General features: G+C 42.7%; 1 protein-coding gene across 10 annotated transcripts in view; it reads right to left on the minus strand.

Annotated features, from left to right (window-relative positions):
- LOC117268171 (RNA binding protein fox-1 homolog 3-like) overlaps nucleotides 1-18,035 on the minus strand; it is a 462,203-nt gene that overhangs the window by 196,187 nt on the left and 247,981 nt on the right. For all 10 annotated transcript variants that reach the window (XM_033644388.2, XM_078161644.1, XM_078161643.1 and 7 more), the window contains one exon: nucleotides 16,956-17,049. In XM_033644388.2, the coding sequence (XP_033500279.1) occupies nucleotides 16,956-16,977 (22 nt within the window). In that variant the 5' untranslated portion in view covers nucleotides 16,978-17,049. The remainder of the gene's footprint in view (nucleotides 1-16,955; nucleotides 17,050-18,035) is intronic.

The following is an 18,035-nucleotide window of genomic DNA, read 5'->3' on the forward strand; positions in this document are numbered from 1 at the left end:
AAACGCTTGCAATTTGGTTAGGTTTATGTACCTAATTACTTGGAAAAGATCATTGTTTTGGTTCAAATAAGTACATTTGCTACATAACTTCAGCCACAAACATGAGTTAACTTATGTTATGTATGTGACTTTAGTTAAGTATGTTATGAACTTGATGTAAATTAACATACATAATTTATGTACATAAGAGTATTAGGGTTGGTTTTTAAAGGTATACCATGATATAAAAGTTGACGGTTATCATTTTGTGGACATTTGCTTATCTACGATATTGAAAAAAAAAATTGCAACTGGACGATTTCAATAATAGTAATAATAAAACGTTTGCTCAACCAACAATGACCCTTCAGTTTCCGTTCTTTTAAGGGTCATTTGGACTGATAATAATATAAATTTTGTAATATCATGACATCACAATATTTTCTGAGATGGTTATTGTAACGGGAAACTCTCATATCGTTGTAACCCTACTGAGCATCGACTTTTGGTTTTACGCGCCTCTCCATCAAGGGCCTCCTGGGTAAAAGGCCTGTGTTTTTTGAACCCATCCATCCACCCAAGCCTCCTCCCTCACTTTTACACATCGTTGCTTTTACTACGTCTACTACGACTTCCTCCTTTGGTCCCATCATAATAACTGCTGCCACTAGAGGTCACAGCCTAACAATAAAAGTAAATATAAGAGGAAGAGTAGGGCCATACTACCTTGAATTTATGCTCTCAAAGACAACTAAAAACAGCCATTTAATGGGCTGATAACAATCAAATAGCTGTGGAAACCAGTGTTCTACAGTTCACTGCTCATGCTTCTCTGTGTGTACTTGCAGCTAACAGCTAAACTGTAGCACTGAGGTAAACTACAGGACGTGAGCATCTTCCTTTTGACCAAATCAACACCCCATTTCTCTAACTGTAACCGCTCTCCAATTACTAGCTTAGATCGACCCAGTTAATAAAACAGTCCATTTGATCCAGTGAACCCATTCATGTTTTGGCTCTGAGCTACAGTGTGTGTTGATGTCGTGATCAGATGTATCGAGGCAGACACCTGACATGCTGGTGTTACTTTCACAGCAGCTGTCACTGCGGTCTGTCAGTGATTGACTCGCACCAGATCTGCTTTCAGATTAATATTTCATCTTTCACTTAATAGAAAAACAGATGTTCTGCAGCCGTGTACACTGGGAAATAAGCTGGTGGTAATGTATGCATTACTTACAGCCAGCTAACTAAATTTAGAATGAAATATGCATCTGACAGATGCCTCACAATCAAGTTCCAAAAGCCTATAATGGGATATCGACAGATTTCATTTATGCAGGGCAGACTGACCTCATTGGGGGAACTAATAAAACTTTTGGTACATTCAACCGGAAAGATGCCCTGGCTGTATTTCAGTCTTAGGCAGCTCTCTGGGTGCCCTTTAAAGCATTGACCTCTTCACAGAGTGAGGGCTCCTATGTGATTAATACTGCTAGGCATTTATTGGCACGCAAGGCACTTTTACCAATAGGTCACCTGCTTGACCTCAGCGCGAGCACGGGGATCGAAACCAAGTGGACAGGGAACTATATGGCTTAGGGTGGTAACAACAGGCAAAATACTAAAAAGGCATCTCAAACTCATAACCATCTCACTCATATAAAGCTATTTGGGCGCACACACACACACACACACACACAGATCCTTAGTCTCTATCACATTCACCAAGACCCACCCACACAACACACACAGCCCGGGGCATAAAAGGTTTCTGCGGCCAGAACACAAACAAACTCATTTGTAACCTGCCATGACACACTCCCAACACACACACACATGCGCACACACACACAAACAGAAAAGCCAAGTAACATTATCCCTCTGTGCAGCTAGATGGATCAGACTGTTTATCAGAGGCTCTCCACCAGCACACTGTAAGAAGGATCATAATGTCAGCAATCGATTCCATGGCAATCAATATAGATACCTATTCAGATATCTATCGGTGCAATTTAACGGGGATATTAGTCCGCGCTCAGGTAAATGTCAGGAGTTCTGCTAAACAGTGTTTCTAGGGCATAATTGGACTGAAAGGGGCCTAAATGACATTGGGCGGTTACATAAAGTTAACTTAAGTGAGTTAAAACGGTGCTTGACGATAGAAAAAAAAAAGGTTAACAGTCTCGAAACAGTTTTGTTTCTGTATCAGGTCAACACGCCTCTTAAAATAGGATACAATTTGTCTTACATAAAGCAGGATAGATGGAGCATCGGAATAAGAATAACAAGCAACCAAGAAATGGCGGTGAAACACAACAACATATGCACACTCTGGTTTATCAGCAGTAAATAGCCAGTGCCATGTTCCCATGCTCCTTAATCATACTGATGCATGTACACAATAATGTACAGGCACGCACGCACGCGCACACACACACACACACATATTCTTCTCCTCTATCTTCCACAAGCAGCCCAAAACACGCGTGCACAACGCACACGCACTCATTCGCACATATTTTCCGAGACCAAAGGAAGAGCTGACTGCAACATTTTTCTCCACTTCAAAAAAGTAGCCAGTGTCAAAATGATAAATGAGGGATCATGAGGGAGAGCGTGCATACTTACATTAGACTGCACAAGAGCTTCAAGAGCTGCAACAGCATGGACGGATGCTGGTTTCAGATGGTTTCAGCACCGCTTCAAGGCTGTTGTTATTACACAGAAGGAGCCGACATGCAAATTACATGCCACGACACTGATTAGGAATGTGAAATTACTATCAACATAACAATAACATTTTCAACACAACGGGTGTGCAGAGTGTGTGACCTGACATTACGAGCGGCTGGAAGGGGGGGAAATGTTGTGTTCCTTATACAGGTGGTGGCTGGTAAAAGGTTGATTGCTAATTTCCCGGAGGTGAGTACAGCTCGCAGATGTGTGTGGAGAACATCTGATAGGCCTTCAGACTGCTGATGCAGGGCGGCATGGGGATATTTTCAAACATCATTTATAACATCATTTCAGCATCAGTTACAAAATGGCGGCGGGAAGATTGATGGGTGGCGAGGGCTGGTTAATATGCGTGATTGGAATGATACACAAACCGGGCTGTTTGTTGTTGTGAGAGTGACGGCACACAAACTGCAAAGACACGCTCTCTGATTCAAGGGATCAACATTCATTCCAATAAAGCAGATATTGACATGTAGGCATTTCTGTCTGTGTGAGGTTTTTTAAAATGATTACAAATGTGCATACTGCAACGAAGCCACATTTGTTCTGCATGCACTTTTCACATGTCCGTGTTATGACTTTCAATAAAAATGTAATCTTGCCTCTTCAGTTTCATTTTGCCTGCCACGTAATCACTTTTTTATCTTTTTACTTTTACGGGAAGATTCTGGTCCGACAACAGCAGGTTGTAAAAAACATCACAAGGTTTGCTTACAGCGATACTGTAGCACTTCTCCAGATAACAAGAGAAAAGAAAGCCCTTGCAAAGTTACTGCATGGGCACTGCCCAGCACGCCCTCGGATCAATTACAATGTAATTACAATAGCAGACAGAAATACAACCTGGGTCTGTGCTCTGTCTGCACTGATAACTGATAGATAAGCACCTGAGGGATGGCTGAGAGAAGCACCTGGCCAGAAACACATCTCAATGCTGTCAATAAATTACTCTGCTGGGACTGTTCTTTCCTGGGTAAGGCTACACGATCGGCGGGCACCAGCCACAACCCTACCTCCTGTGCAGTCCATCTAGCAGTCCGCCGGGAATGACAAGTGGGGGGAAAAGCAGCAGTTTCGGATACTGCGGTAGAAAAAGAGGGCCTGCCTTTCAACCAATCCCCTACCACCCTTTTTACTTTCTGTGAGCCATTTTGGTAACCCTGCAAGTAGGTGCAATTTCAGAAACTCTGATCAACCATTTGCTTATCAAGAGGCACTCAGAGCTAAAATGTGTGACACCGACGCAGATGTGCCAGTGATCGGCATTCAAAAGGATGAGTGGAAGAGCGAATTTTGCTGCAAAGAGAGTGTACAAAGACAAAGAGATCAGCGATAAGACAGAGAAGTGCACCCATATCGACTGCTGTCACTTAGGAGCATGTTAAGGAGTGTATTAAGGATTAGAGGGGATTAGTCATATCAGATCACTAGAGGGTTATCAGTGGTCGCAGCTCCACAACGAGGAGCTCCCGGCCGCTCTGAAACAAGCACCCCGCCGTCCTCGTATAAGTCTTAATATTAACCCATTAAGTTGGACGATTTATGAGTTTGGAAAAACAATTAAGCCTGTGATTTTTATTAGGAGCTTGATTGAGTGCCTCCTCCCCGGTGTCTTGACACTACCAAACTTTACCCCCTCCAGAGAGCGGGGGCCCACTCCAAATATTACCGTGATTTAAGATGCAAAACCAACACACATTAAAACAGCTCAGAGCTTATTCCATGCGCGCTTCCACACAAAACCAATTTAGTTTCCATTGATCGCTTTTCAAGCAATTAGATTTCCATTGATGGAAAAAGTAGAGGCTGCTTGTATGAGATGGGGAGGGTCAGTGGTCGGGCACTGTGATTTGCACGTTTATTCAGGCCGTTTGACCACCTCCTCTAACCCCTGACAGATCCCTGGCTCCCTCCCTCCTTCCCCTCTACCCCCTCCACGTCCCCACCTTCCGGACAACAAATAATTCACCCAGCATGAAAAAATGCCTGGCGTCAGATTATATATCCGTCTTTATTTCCGATATTGCCTCTTTGTTTCTGCAAACTTGGCTGATTTTCTAAATTGTGGAGTATTGACTGTTTCAGAGCCTGACCAAGCGAGTCTGATGTAACACATTGGAGGTAATGATATCCCAGCGACGGGAGAGGCAGTGGCTGGGGCAGCACTGGACGATGGCCAGGCCCTGTAACCATTAGTCTCCTCAGGAGCCAGGGTCTGTTCTGTTCCAGCTCGGCAGGGCTTGCCATCAGGACAAACGGTAACCCAACTCAACCAGTGAAACCACCAGAACCCCTCCCATGTGCCCGCCACAGACAGAGATGCCATCAGGAATCACTTCCTTTCATACAGCCAAGGTCATGCCTCGTCTTTCTGGAAGAATCTACAACATGCTTAATCCTAAGCTGTCACACAGCTAAGGAACGATTCCATATTCAAAATATGTCGTAAAGGTGAAAGGGTGCAAAGTAGATTCAAGGTATAAAATAGGAACACTGAATGCCATTAATGTGAAAGTAGGGAGTAATTCCCAGCATGCTCCCAGAGGAAATCCACCTTCCTCCAAAGCCCGGGGATTTTGACAAATGCCTTTCTCAACACCAGCAAAGGAGACAAATGTTACATTTAAACAGAAATACTTAATTTCCGCTTTTGGTGACTTGCAGCAGATATCATTAATCAACAGAGGCCTACCACGCTCAGTGAGCCTGCTAAGAACCAGATGATCGCCCTCTTCCACTCAATCCATCAAGTATGATTGGAGAAAGAAAAGGTTCAAAAATTTTGAGTTGCACCCACGCAGGAAGAGTAATTACCCTTGTGCCAGTCGCTGAGGTGTTCCCGTGACACCTCGACCCTCTGTTTATCATGCACCAGATTACTCATGGGGGTGTCAGCGCGGCGTGACAGAACCAGCACCTCCACCTATGTTCCCCTCACTCACTGCACCGGAGGAAGACAAATATGACGTACGAGCGTCCTGAACTTTTAACGAGCAAACTTATCTCGGGATCTGGAAAACATAATGCCCTTCATGTTTTGAGAAAATCTGAAAACACGGAGGTCCAGATTTTGAAGGATGGTATCTCTGCTCCATCTTTAAAGACCAATCTGTTGATTTTTGGCATTATCTCGCACCGTCACATCAACCAATTGTTGTGCCAAAGGGATATTACTCACTGTCTACTCTATGATAATATGCATTGAAAGAGGTTTTTTAAAGGTGCTATGTGCAGCATTTTGAACATTAATATATCATTGTCAAATTAATTGTGATACATTTGTTTACCTCACTTGTATACAAATGAGACCATTATAGCCTCTAGCTCATGCCACTGAAAGTGTTTGTGGCAGTGGTTCTAAAAGTTACAATACTTCCTGGTGTTGTCTGCTTCTTTAGTGAGAGTTTTTTTTTTTCTTTATTGAAGATGAGGAATTAGTACAAAGTAACTGATTAATCATACACTGTGGGAAGGAAATAAAGTTTTGGCTCTCTGCTTGCACTAACAGAGCAGCGCCCTCTTTCTGTTTAATGCTGTAAATCAACTGATGTAGATGATCAAACGAGGCCAGTCACAAATAAAAGAAAGATATTAAGGTAACGTATTTAGTATAAGGTAAGGTATTTTCAAATAGCAAATTAACAGAGAAGTTTCATTCTTACATCAAGTCCTCCAACCCATAGAACCACATAGGTTGTTTGTTCCTACCATCAGGAGCATTTCCTACACTAGCGCCCCTGTTGATTGCAGAAGATCAACAAGAACACATGTATGAATGTTAACAGTTTTATGAAACTATTAGGTTAGATAAAGGAAAAGATCATTGTTTGGATTACAATACATAGATTTCTTTCGAAACTTCAGTTACAATCAGTTATGTAATGACATGTTGGAACTTGATGTTACATTACATGACAAAGTTATGTACATTAGGTAAGTCAGCTTATGTACGTTGAAAAAGCTTGGTGACTTTCAGTTTCATACGGGAAACAAACAGCAGTCTTTTCAGTCTCTTGGGTCAATGTCCTGTCATTGTTTGACCCATCCATCCACCCTGACCTTCGGAGTTTGTCACTCTTGGTACTACGTTGCCCGACTTCCTACTTTGCACCCATCATCATTACAACAGCCACTAGAGGTCACCACCTAATAATAAATGTAAATGTAGGTTGAAATTGCTGCTTGTACAAATGACCTATGTGGTTACATTTTGGGGGAGGATCAGGCCTCCAGGAACATGGATCAGCCGTGCAGCCATTTTTTTCAGTGGCCACTTGTGGTATTGCAGCGAAAAGATACCAAAAAAATGTTTTTCCCATAGGCCGCTATTACAAAGGAGACGCCTGTAAAACAAGGTTAATTATGACTATCTGATGTGATTTTTTTATCCTTGGAGGTTTTATATTTGTAAAACTTTTCTGAAGCTAAGAAAAGCGATTTAAAGATCTGTGACATCATCACAATGTGAAGTCTATAAGCTGAGCGGGAACTCGCGGGCCGGGCCAACCGGATTGAAACTAAATTAAAACTCATTTATTGGCCCACATGCCATGGAAGTAAACCCGGAAGCTAGAAACTTTTTTGGTGTACGTGCCAGGTGAGCAACTCAATTTGAATGAATAGCCGCCATCTTGGCATCAAGTATGTCAGTATTATGACAAATCAATGGGGAGGACATTCTCAACATTCCACTGGTGTTATTCAGCCCCATTTTGCCATTTTTTTGATCGCTGTAAAAATACCATTAACTTGAATGAACTACAGTGTTTTAACTTTAAAAGTCTACCAGGGAAGATGCCCACTGAGCCGCTGGAAGACATCTGTAAATTAAGTGTTGAATGTCACTGACAGTAGCTTAAAAACAAACGAAAAAAGGGAGAAATATTGAATTAAAGCAATACTTCTGAGTGGTGACATGATTTTCTTGCACTGATGGAATCAGTGTTGCAAAACTATACGTTATACTGAAATCGTTAAGACAACGCATCAACAGAGCAAGTTATGAATTTGCATGAAGCTTAAAAGAGGGGGTCTGTCTCCAATATTAGCTTGTCTCAAAAGGCCTGGTTCTTCCTGCTTGAGGTAAATAAAGGCATAAGAATGAGAATGTATGGTAAGCAGCACCAAATCAAAGTCAGTGGCACACAGTTAAACCTCATCATTTAAGGTTTCACCAAAATATACACAAATGTTATGATAGGAGAATACTGGTTAGAGCTGATGTTAACATGATTTAATGACCCCAGTGCAAATTTGTTTTGTTTCCTGCTGCAAGAAGACAGTGTTCACTCTACGGTAAATTAAGTCCTTGTACTGCCAGGACAGCTTAGAATATGATGAAGGTGAAGACGAAACTGGGGACAAAAGACTAATGAGCTGCTAATGAGTAGAAAACAATACATGGTTAAACTACAATTTTTCATCAGAATTGTTACTTTTTTCATTTATAACTTTGACTCCTTTCTCCAGCATTTGAAATTAACACCAATAATATTTGGTTTTTTTTGGTAAATAAAAATGAAAAATAACAAGGTTTTCAAACAGTGTAAAATGCAGCACTCTGACTGGAGACTGGATCAGGCCACCAATTTTCTCAGTGATGGTCTTGTGTGTTTCTGGTAATTACACTGATTTCTTAAAGTGATGTTTTATTGATGGTGAAATGCCACATGCAGCTATGTTAATGGGTTTTACAAAAATAAAGAGATGATTGATGTTTTTTATAACAGTAGAGACTGTTTCTGAAACATCAAAGATGAGGAAAACTTAGAGTTGCATTTAAAATGTCCGAACACGAGGAGAGTCAGACGAGGAAGGACGTGCAGAGGCAATAACAGTAAAGCAAACAGGCTGCTGCCTTTGCACCACTGCTTCTTGCCTCCCTAGTGATACATGCCAGAGATAACAGCTTAATTTCAACCTCAGCACTTTTACTGCACTGTCCGAGGCATTCACTGCATCAATGTATCAATGTACCGCCATGCTAGTCACTCTCCACTGCGACAACTAACAATTTTTCTATGATGGAAGCTTTCAGAAAGGTGCCACGATTTAGCTCACACACAAGCCGCCCTCCTCTGATGGCTTTGGTCTTTGGAGACTCTGCTGGCTGTTTGTTTGTCGGGGAACAGGTCACAGGGCAGACTTTTGATTGAATCCCCCACACTGTGACGAGTGAAGGGGGCGGAATCGTTCTTGATTTTGCTGCAGAGGCTCTTCCCTCTGCAAAACATTTCCTCCTTCACTTTGAAAAGCAGGTGCTGGAGCTACTTCAACTGTCCAAGAAACAAAAAATAAAAAAACCTAAACAGAGATTCTTCATCTGAAGAGCTCCAGTGACTGACTCCAGTAAATCATGCCAGGGGAAGAGGAGAAGGCATCAGTTGTTTTTCACATTTAATGAGCAAGATCAGATCTACAAAATGATATATTATGTACTTTAATCTACAAAAAAAAGAGTAATATACTTCAAAAATGTATTATATACTTCTGAAAAAATGCATCAGTTCTCTTTCTTTGAATGGTGCACAACTTAAAATTTAGAAATGTTGGACTTCAAAGTTCTTCGTCTTTAATTTTAATCAATATTTTGAAAAAAAAAGAAAGAAAGAAGAAACTACTGAGAACTAACTTATACTTCTTCTTAACAGCCACACTGGTGCTATTCATTTGGAACCCCACACAGTCATAAGAGAGGATTTATATAGAGATAATACCGACATCACTCTGTCGAGACTTGACATGTCAGGTCCCAAAACACACGTTTCATAAACATATGTGTTTTTGCTCAATTTAATTGCTAAATTGTTTTTCTTATAAGCTGCAGCTCGACAAACAAAGTGCTTGAACCGAGACTATTCTCAAAGCAATTAACAGCTAAATTTAAAATGTGCTAAGATAGATTACATTCATTGCAAATCCTCTGTCAATTCGCATTCATTCTCATGCTCCCAGAGTAGCAGGAGAGTCTGCACCATGCTGGCTGGGCTTTCCCTCAGAGGGCAAGGATCTGCCGAGCGTTGACCCTGCGTGGCGCTGACGGTGTGGTGAGCATGCCGGACTGTTATTAACACTGACGTAAAGGAGGCTGGAACCTGACTGCCCAGGGTGCTGAGGCCACCGAAGGATCCGGGCACCAGAGGAGAGCCACCTTGTTGGGGCGTCACAGCGAGAAATGGGCCACATCACACATCACCTCCATCTGTAGGGGGTCGCGAAGGGTAGCGTTTAAAGGGCAAACACGAGTTGAATAAAGAATATGCTTTGAAGCACATTTCTCTGTCCTCAGTTACAAAATAGATTTGCTTACAGCTGCCACGGTTGTTGAGATGCCATACCACAGGGCTTTATTTCAAACACAGGAACGCCTTTTTATTACATGGAACATATAACTGGAAATGACGTGCTCTTTTCGGCACTCCCCGTGCTCGCCATCCTCTGTTATGACAGCAGATCCTCTCTCTTAGCTCATGCATCTTACACATGAGTAATGATCTCACAACTTAAAAATAACACTGCTATCCAACTCTTTCACATAGGGGAGAGCCACGGCAGCTGTACGCAGGCATGTCTCCTGTTATCCATAGGGAAGTCAAAATGAAATGTGCTTTTTATCATGTGTCATGAAGGCCCTTCATGTCTTCCCTGCCCCCCTTTCACTCATCCACATTGAACCTCCCGTCAAAAAAATATTGGCAAATGTTGTAATTACGTGTCGAGTATCTGCGCCTTACATGGCTCGAGGCGTGGAGCCGTCCTGGGCCTGATATTTCAGCTTTATCATATTTTAGTTTTATTTGAGGATGGTGGCAGCGCCGTGCCTCCAGTCAGCCATAATTGAAATGAGGGAGGAAGATGTAGAGGCTGTGTGCCCCACTCCTTGTAATCAAGCCCTTAGTCCTGTGTGCTTTGCCATTTTTCAAAGTGAAATATCCTCCCAATCTTTATAGTAATACGCGGCGAGTCCTCTTCATGCCTTAGCCCGTGGGTAATTAGGCATGAGAAAGTGTACTTTTTACAGGCAGAAGAGCCATGCATTAAGAATGTTGAGGCCGCAAACTGGGCCTCGGATGCTGCAAGTCCACTGGAAGTGTTCAGTTAAATTCATGATCACATACATAACAACACAAGGCTGGTTTGTAACTAATTTATTATTCTTTTTGTAGCAGGCGTGACATCAGTATTCAACAAGCGATGCTATCCGTTTTCCACACTGGCAGTATGTATGGGTTGTGTGTGAGAGTCGTGTGGTGGGAGGCGAATAGTGAAAAAGTGAAGCCGGGGGGACTGATGGAGAAGTTGATGTATGATCCCTGGTGGCTGAGCTTGTTTGAAGCGTGGAGCTGGGCAGGTGATTCGGAGGTGCCGGCTCTTTAAACAGCGTAATGAGCCAGAGAGGACGCTGCCCCCCTCCATAGCCCCACAATCCCTCTCTCCTCCCCTTCATATCATTTTATGTTGGAAAGATATGAACAGATTTTTTTTTGTTTTTGTTTTTCAAATGAATGACTCCAGGCTAACTATCATTACAAATAAAACAAGATACAACATTTAAAGCTCCACTGATCGATATTTTTGTATTACCAATGATTGGAATAACTCTGGGTGAAGCAAAAGAGGCTGCTCAGAGTGATAAACACAAAAAGATGATCACCACTAATGTGATTATTTTTGTGATTGGATTTTTGCATAATACAGTATATGCCCTGCCCCCTCCCTATACTCCAGTTGCACTGCAGGTTGAATACGGGGTAGGTGTCCTCAGCCCGGCCTCGCAGCCTGTTGTAACACTGCTCTCTGCAGCACTGTACAAAGGGAGCACAGCACTCACACTCCACCACCACAACAACGTCTGAAGACACTCCAACAGGTACGTACACAGGGGGATGTCAAAGTGTGAGCGTAAAGTGTGACAAACACAAAGTTAGCACGGATACTAAATGTGTTTTCATAAAAAAAGTATGACCGCCTGAAACTGGTCCTCATGCACAATTTACTGTGTGTCTGTTTGCAGACATATTTTTTGCAATGCCGAACATAACGCGGCAGCCGCGGCTCGAGGAAGAAACAAAGACAAGGGGGCACACGGGGGAAAAAGATGGGCTACAAGCTTTCTATGCAGCGTTTCATTGCTGCTGATAATATATAAATGCATGCACACATGGATGCTGCTCGTAAATGAATAAACACATACATCAATTTCAAAATCCAACACATTTGAATTTCAAATGCAGCTGCGTCTTTTTTTTTCCTCTTTTTTTTTTTTTTTTACGATATGTCTCATTTCTCTTGTGGAGATATAAAAGGAGAGGGCTGAGAGGAAAAATTAGAGGGGTGGGAGAGAACAAATGCTGTATGGAATTTGAGATTATGTATTTGGTTTGTGTGTTTCCCTCCTGTTTAAATCAAACGTGTGGGGGCCGTGTAGCCCTGGGCTCGTTGCTGGTGACAGTTTCAGTGTTTCTAGACTTCTCTCCTCCCCCTTTTCAACGACAGTCCTGAATTGAGAAGCGGGATGGAACGGGGTGTGGGCCTCTGGCGGAGGGTGAATTAAATAGTCACTCTCTCTCCCTCCCTCCCTCTCTCTCTCTCTCTCTCTCTCCCTCTCTTTTGCACTTTCTCTTTTTTTCAGTGGCGTTTAAAATCAATTCATTCAGTGGACTGCTGACACAGCCCGGCCCAGAGAGCCCAGGATTTATGGCTCCCTCTAATGGGCATGCTCTGAACCAAAGCCCTGCCGTCAGCACAATCCTGCCAGCCACCCGTCCGCCCCACTCCCTCACTCCATCTAGCTTTTAAAGACGCAGGCACCCCTCCACTTCCTCCCGCTGCTCCTCCTTCCTTTTTCCTCATCACCCGAGGTGGCAGCGACAGCGGCAGCGGCAGCGGAGGGGCCTCGGAAACACTCAAGGCCCCCAAAATGGAGAAATCTGGAGAATTTACCATAACACAGTATGACAAAAAGGGACACGTCATCGACATGTTGTTAACATTTTTGGTGTTAAATGCTTTCTGTTAGTGCTGGAACAGTGAGTGATATCTGGGGAATTTCTCTGGCCTTGTCCACAGGAAGCTTTTCTAACAAGTGGTACTTCCCAGAGCAGTGACTAATACCTCCCCATCTATTCTAACACATATCTATTAATATCTGTGCTATTTCCCATAACAGCAGAGGATTTTTAAGGGAAACACAGAAACAATATGACACTGTCAAAACCAGTTTGAAACTCACATTTGGTGTAAAATATTTTGAAGTGTTGCTGTCACTGAAATCTGGGCAAAGATTTTCTTACAGTGGCGCTTCCCAGAGTAGTATATAATATCCCTCTCTGATTATTTACCATTAAAGCAGATGGTTTACTTTTTCCAGGAGGAACTGTATGACTCTATCAAGTTAAACTCAATTTTAATGTTTTTTCTTAGTGTTGTGGGAAGATATTTGGTGCTTTAAGTTCTCTTATCATTATTAAAATCTGAGCAAAGCTTTGCTAACAAGTGCTTCCCAGAGCAGTATATAATATCTCTATCCATTACCTTGTCTGACTAGTGGAGCTTCCTAAGGTCTTCAGAGTGTATATATATTCATATATTCATAACCAAGTCTAGTGTCACAGGATCTGAAACAATTTATGGCACAAGAAAAAAAAAAAAAAAAGAAAAAAAAAGGAAGACGTGATTGAAAACACTCGCCTATGAACCCAGCCAGTGTAAAGATATATAAAAAGGATCATGGCCTGAAGTGCGATGACAACATGAAGTCACTCCTGTGCGACACTCTAAGCGAGTAAGCGAGCCTCTCCGTCTGAGCGAGTGTGCTCCTGGATTGTATTTATGTCTGTGACACTGTCTGTGTACACTCAGGAAAATATGCTACACTGCTGTTGACCCTGTTGTACCCTCAGGCAAACCGGCAATTTGCAGACAAATACAGACCTTTACTTCAGCCCCAGAGCCTCTAACGTACATCCTTATCCATATTCCAGCTTCGCTCTGCAGCTTGTCAAGGCGTTATGGGCCCTGAATTAGCCTCCCATTACAGCAAGGCTCCAGCTCCCCCTAAAGTTAACCATAACTGACCATTTGGCATGGCTTCATTATAAAGCCATGCATGTAAAATCAAGTCATGGTCCCCGGCCGTCACATCCAATTTCAAAATACAATCCCCAAACCCCACCCCCCAGTATCTCCATCTTTCTCTCTTACTTAAGTTCAGCCTTCTCCTTGTTTCATAAAATATGATCTGATTAAAACAGATTACACACCTTGTTAGCAGAGCGTTTCATATTTGATACAGTGGTGCTTTAAGACGGGCAACCTCCTTCATGATTCAAAGCGATTGTGGCCTTGTTCTCTGGCCTATTTGTTTAATAAGCTCTGCTACATCAGTGGGCCTTTTAAGTGAACACACTCCCCTGCAGCAAAGGCAAAGATCAATACCCACACCTGTTAAAAAAAAAATACTTAAAGAAAAAAAACAACAACCCAGGAATCACGGCCAAGGATTTTCTCCTTCTAAGGAATAAGAGGCGAGATAATCAGCAACAATCCTACTGTATGAGAGGAAATCCAAAACAGGAAGCGGCTTTTATGTGCTGACCTGTAGGGAGAGCCACAGGTCAGCTGTGAAATATTCAGCACCGATTAGCCCAACGCAGCTTAAACTAAAGCTTTTCCAATGTCTCGATCATGAGAGACCACGTTATGCAAATAGGATATTATAAACAGAAAGAAGAAAGGCAGAGTCTTTGAGGGTAAATGAATTCATTATAATCCTCACCTCATCTGCTGACTGATGGAAGACTTCTCGTGTAATCGCTTATGGGGGGAAAACCTTCTACTGCACTGAGGGAGCTCAGATGTGCGAATAATACCGGGTCATATCGCCTTAAAATGAAAATAATACTCCCCCATTTACCATGAACAAAGTGCATGTAAGAGGGTAAAATGTAATACTGTGCTTGAGGAATGTAATTATCATTTAGCGAGTCCGTGAGCTGTGTTTGACAGGGCCTGAACTGCGTGAAAAACTCATTTCATTTTTCTTATTATATCATGATTATATAAACATTCTTAACCAGTGGCCACAGCAGCAGCAAATTATTGCAAATTAGCCCCATATTGCCAGTTTTTAGCAGAGGCAAATGAACAAGCACTAGAACTCCAGTGTTTATTCCATAAATCAGCCAAATGCTGCACCTGTTGAGAATGTAAATAGCTGAGGCTATTTGATTAAACTCTTACATCAAAACATTTGAAGAGCTCTTTCTCTCTTTTCCCCCCCTTTTATTTTTGTTGTTTATCCTCCTGTTTTCTTCTCAGTGTTAAGTTCGTTCTCTCCTCCTACATCCACTGCAAGTGGAATTTCAATGGGTGGTGACGGGGGAGACATAACACCCACCAGCTATACGTGGGGGCACGGGAGGTCCATCATTACCAAGCCACAGTGGTGATCACGGCAATAATATAGAACTATAACCGAGCAATTAGACTAATGGAAAACGTCCCTATTTCTCCCGGTGTGCTGCAGCTAGATGCGCCGCGTGCCCCGCGGGCCCCCCCTGGAGATGAGGCTGGAGATGTGAAGTGGAGAGGAGGTAATGGCGGAGGCCCATTGATCCTCACTGCCACCTGCTATATGGCTCCGCGGAGAATGGGCGGGGAGGCAGAGGACTCCATCTGGGGAGAGATCACGCTGGCTCCTGGGCTCTCAGGCATATGGATAAGAGTCTTTCTCTAGTCTTCCGCTACTTAACCAGCACACATTAGCACAATATGGCCGAATAGGGGAGAGTAAGGCGTGCATACATACAGGCTTTATTACAGTAAGGGTGCATCCACAGCGAGAGGGCGTGAAGCCGTTTCCTCAAACTCTGGAGCGCTTGGCTTCTCGTGTGAGTCCAGGTGAGGACAGAACCGCTCAAATAACCATACTGAAAATGTGAGTCTCACTTCCAAATGAACCGCACATGGGAGTGGAGATGAAATACAGAACATCTACAGAAAGCAGTCGCAAAAGCAGAATGTCCTTCCAAGAAAAACAAAAGCATCGGTTCTTCATATGGCCAAAACCAACTTATAATTATGTTTACTTGACAAAAGACCTCTAGCAGCCGAGTGTTTTATGACCTCTTGCTGTCAGGAGCAAAGGCTGGAGTAGCGTGACTTTGGATTGGTGGATGGATGAATCCACTTTGAAGAGGAACGTAATACCAGGCTGAATACCAGCTTTTCACTGCCTTGCTTGGCTGAGGGTTTCAAGTGCGTTGCACCCAATATAACTGCTGGGTATATGCTCTGTTGCACCTGAAAACGCACCCAACAGTGACATCACACTGCACTGACACATCCTGAGGTACACCCCTACATCACTGCAGCATGGTGAGAAGTTAATCACTAGAAGTCAGCAAAAACAGGAGTTACTCTTCTGTATAAGACAACCATTTGCTGCCTGTTTACTACTAAGAGCAAACATGGGTTTGGTTTAAACCTTAAAGTAGTTTTAACCCAAACTATGGCCTTTCCATAACCCTAAATAAGTTATTTTTATGGCTAAACCTAAACATACTTTAGTGATGGCATGTTGAAAATCTGAATAAGCTAATAAGTATAATTTTGTAAGTTTTGGAAGGCATTAATAAATGATGAGGCATCAGATCAGAACACTTACATGAGTCATTTTGGGAAGGCAAATAAAGATGACGTATTTAATAGACTTAACGTCCAAAACATATGGAATGATGAGCAGAAGGAAATGGATGTGAACGTCACTGAAGATATGAAATGCGCAGACACTTTCACAACATTCACAGTCCAAAAATCAGTATTTCTCTTCAAAATGCAGTAGAAAGATGGATTTTAATGTGGGTATTGACAGTTCTCTTTTACACTCAAATATCAATATGAACTCTGCCAAAACTGGGTGAGTACTTGTTGGGTAATCACTGGTTTCTTTTTTGGGATTGTCAAAATGAAAAAAATCATGCTGGCAGCAATGGAAATGTTGAATTTCACATGGATGATGCACCAATATAAGTTTTGAGTAAAATTAAGGAAAATTTGGGCCATGCAGTTGCAGATAATGCTCCTAAAATAAAATGAAACTTCTCCGCCATAGCTCAGTTTAAAGAAAGCAAGCCTAGAGTATGGGTAGTTGTTACTTATGACACAGACAGACAAGACCCACAGTGCAAAACACACGGACATGAGAGGCTAAAGGAGTATGGTGAGACACTGACCTGCCCAGCTGGGGGTCTCCATGTACAGGTAAAGCCGGTCGGGCTGAAGCTGAGTCACTCGACTAGCTGCTGCTGCCACAGGTGCTGACGAACACTGCAGAAAGAGAAAGAAATTAGCTCCTGTTAAAATACTGACGGCAGAGAGAGGTGAAGTGTGTGTGTTTGTGAATGAGTTAATTATGCAGTTGATAAAGTAACAACTGTTAGATCGTTTAAACCACTGACATAAATCACTAAATACATTTACTAAAGAACAACTTGAGGATACAGTCTGTGTGCTCCCATTTCATGCTACTTTACACTTATACTCCACCACATTTAGAGGGAAACATTGTACTTCTGTCTGTCACATATTCGTTACAAGCAAACATGGAGACAGCTGACCTAGGATAGCAAAGGAATGGCCCACCTCAGTCTGTCTTGCTCTGCCTCTGATTGGCTTACCCTGACAATCTTACCCTAACCCTAACCAATCCCACTCCTCTTGCCTGGACCTAACCAATACAACCAACGAAAGCAATGAGTGCTAGCCAATCATAGGGAGCACAGGGTAGGTCATTCCTTCGCTATCCTATAGGATTTGCAAATCTGCAAGCCAGAATGGCAGCGGCTAGCAGTGCGAGCCACACTAATGTTGCTAACAACACTAATGATGACAGTGAGCTACCACTGTGTAGCAGAACAAAAAGTTCAGATCAGCTTAAAGGGATAGTGCACCCAAAAATGAAAATTCAGCCATTATCTACTCACCCATATGCCGAGGGAGGCTCAGGTGAAGTTTTAGAGTCCTCACATCCCTTGCGGAGATCCCAGGGGAGAGTAGGTAGCAGCACAACTCCACCTAATGCAGGCTGAAGGCGCCCCAGATTAAAACGTCCAAAAAACACAAAATTGAAACCACAAAATAGCTCCATACTGCTCGTCCGTAGTGATCCAAGTGTCCTGAAGCCCCAACATAAAAAGTTGTTTGGAAACACGTCATTTAAACTCTGTTTTTAGCCTCACTGTAGCCTGTAGCTCTAACTGCCTCTCTGTACACTGCGTTCACGTGTGTGCACTTGCGCGAGACATGGGCACCGC

The sequence above is a fragment of the Epinephelus lanceolatus genome, chromosome 18 (genome assembly GCF_041903045.1).
Source record: "Epinephelus lanceolatus isolate andai-2023 chromosome 18, ASM4190304v1, whole genome shotgun sequence".
NCBI classification, from domain to species: Eukaryota; Metazoa; Chordata; class Actinopteri; order Perciformes; family Serranidae; genus Epinephelus; species Epinephelus lanceolatus.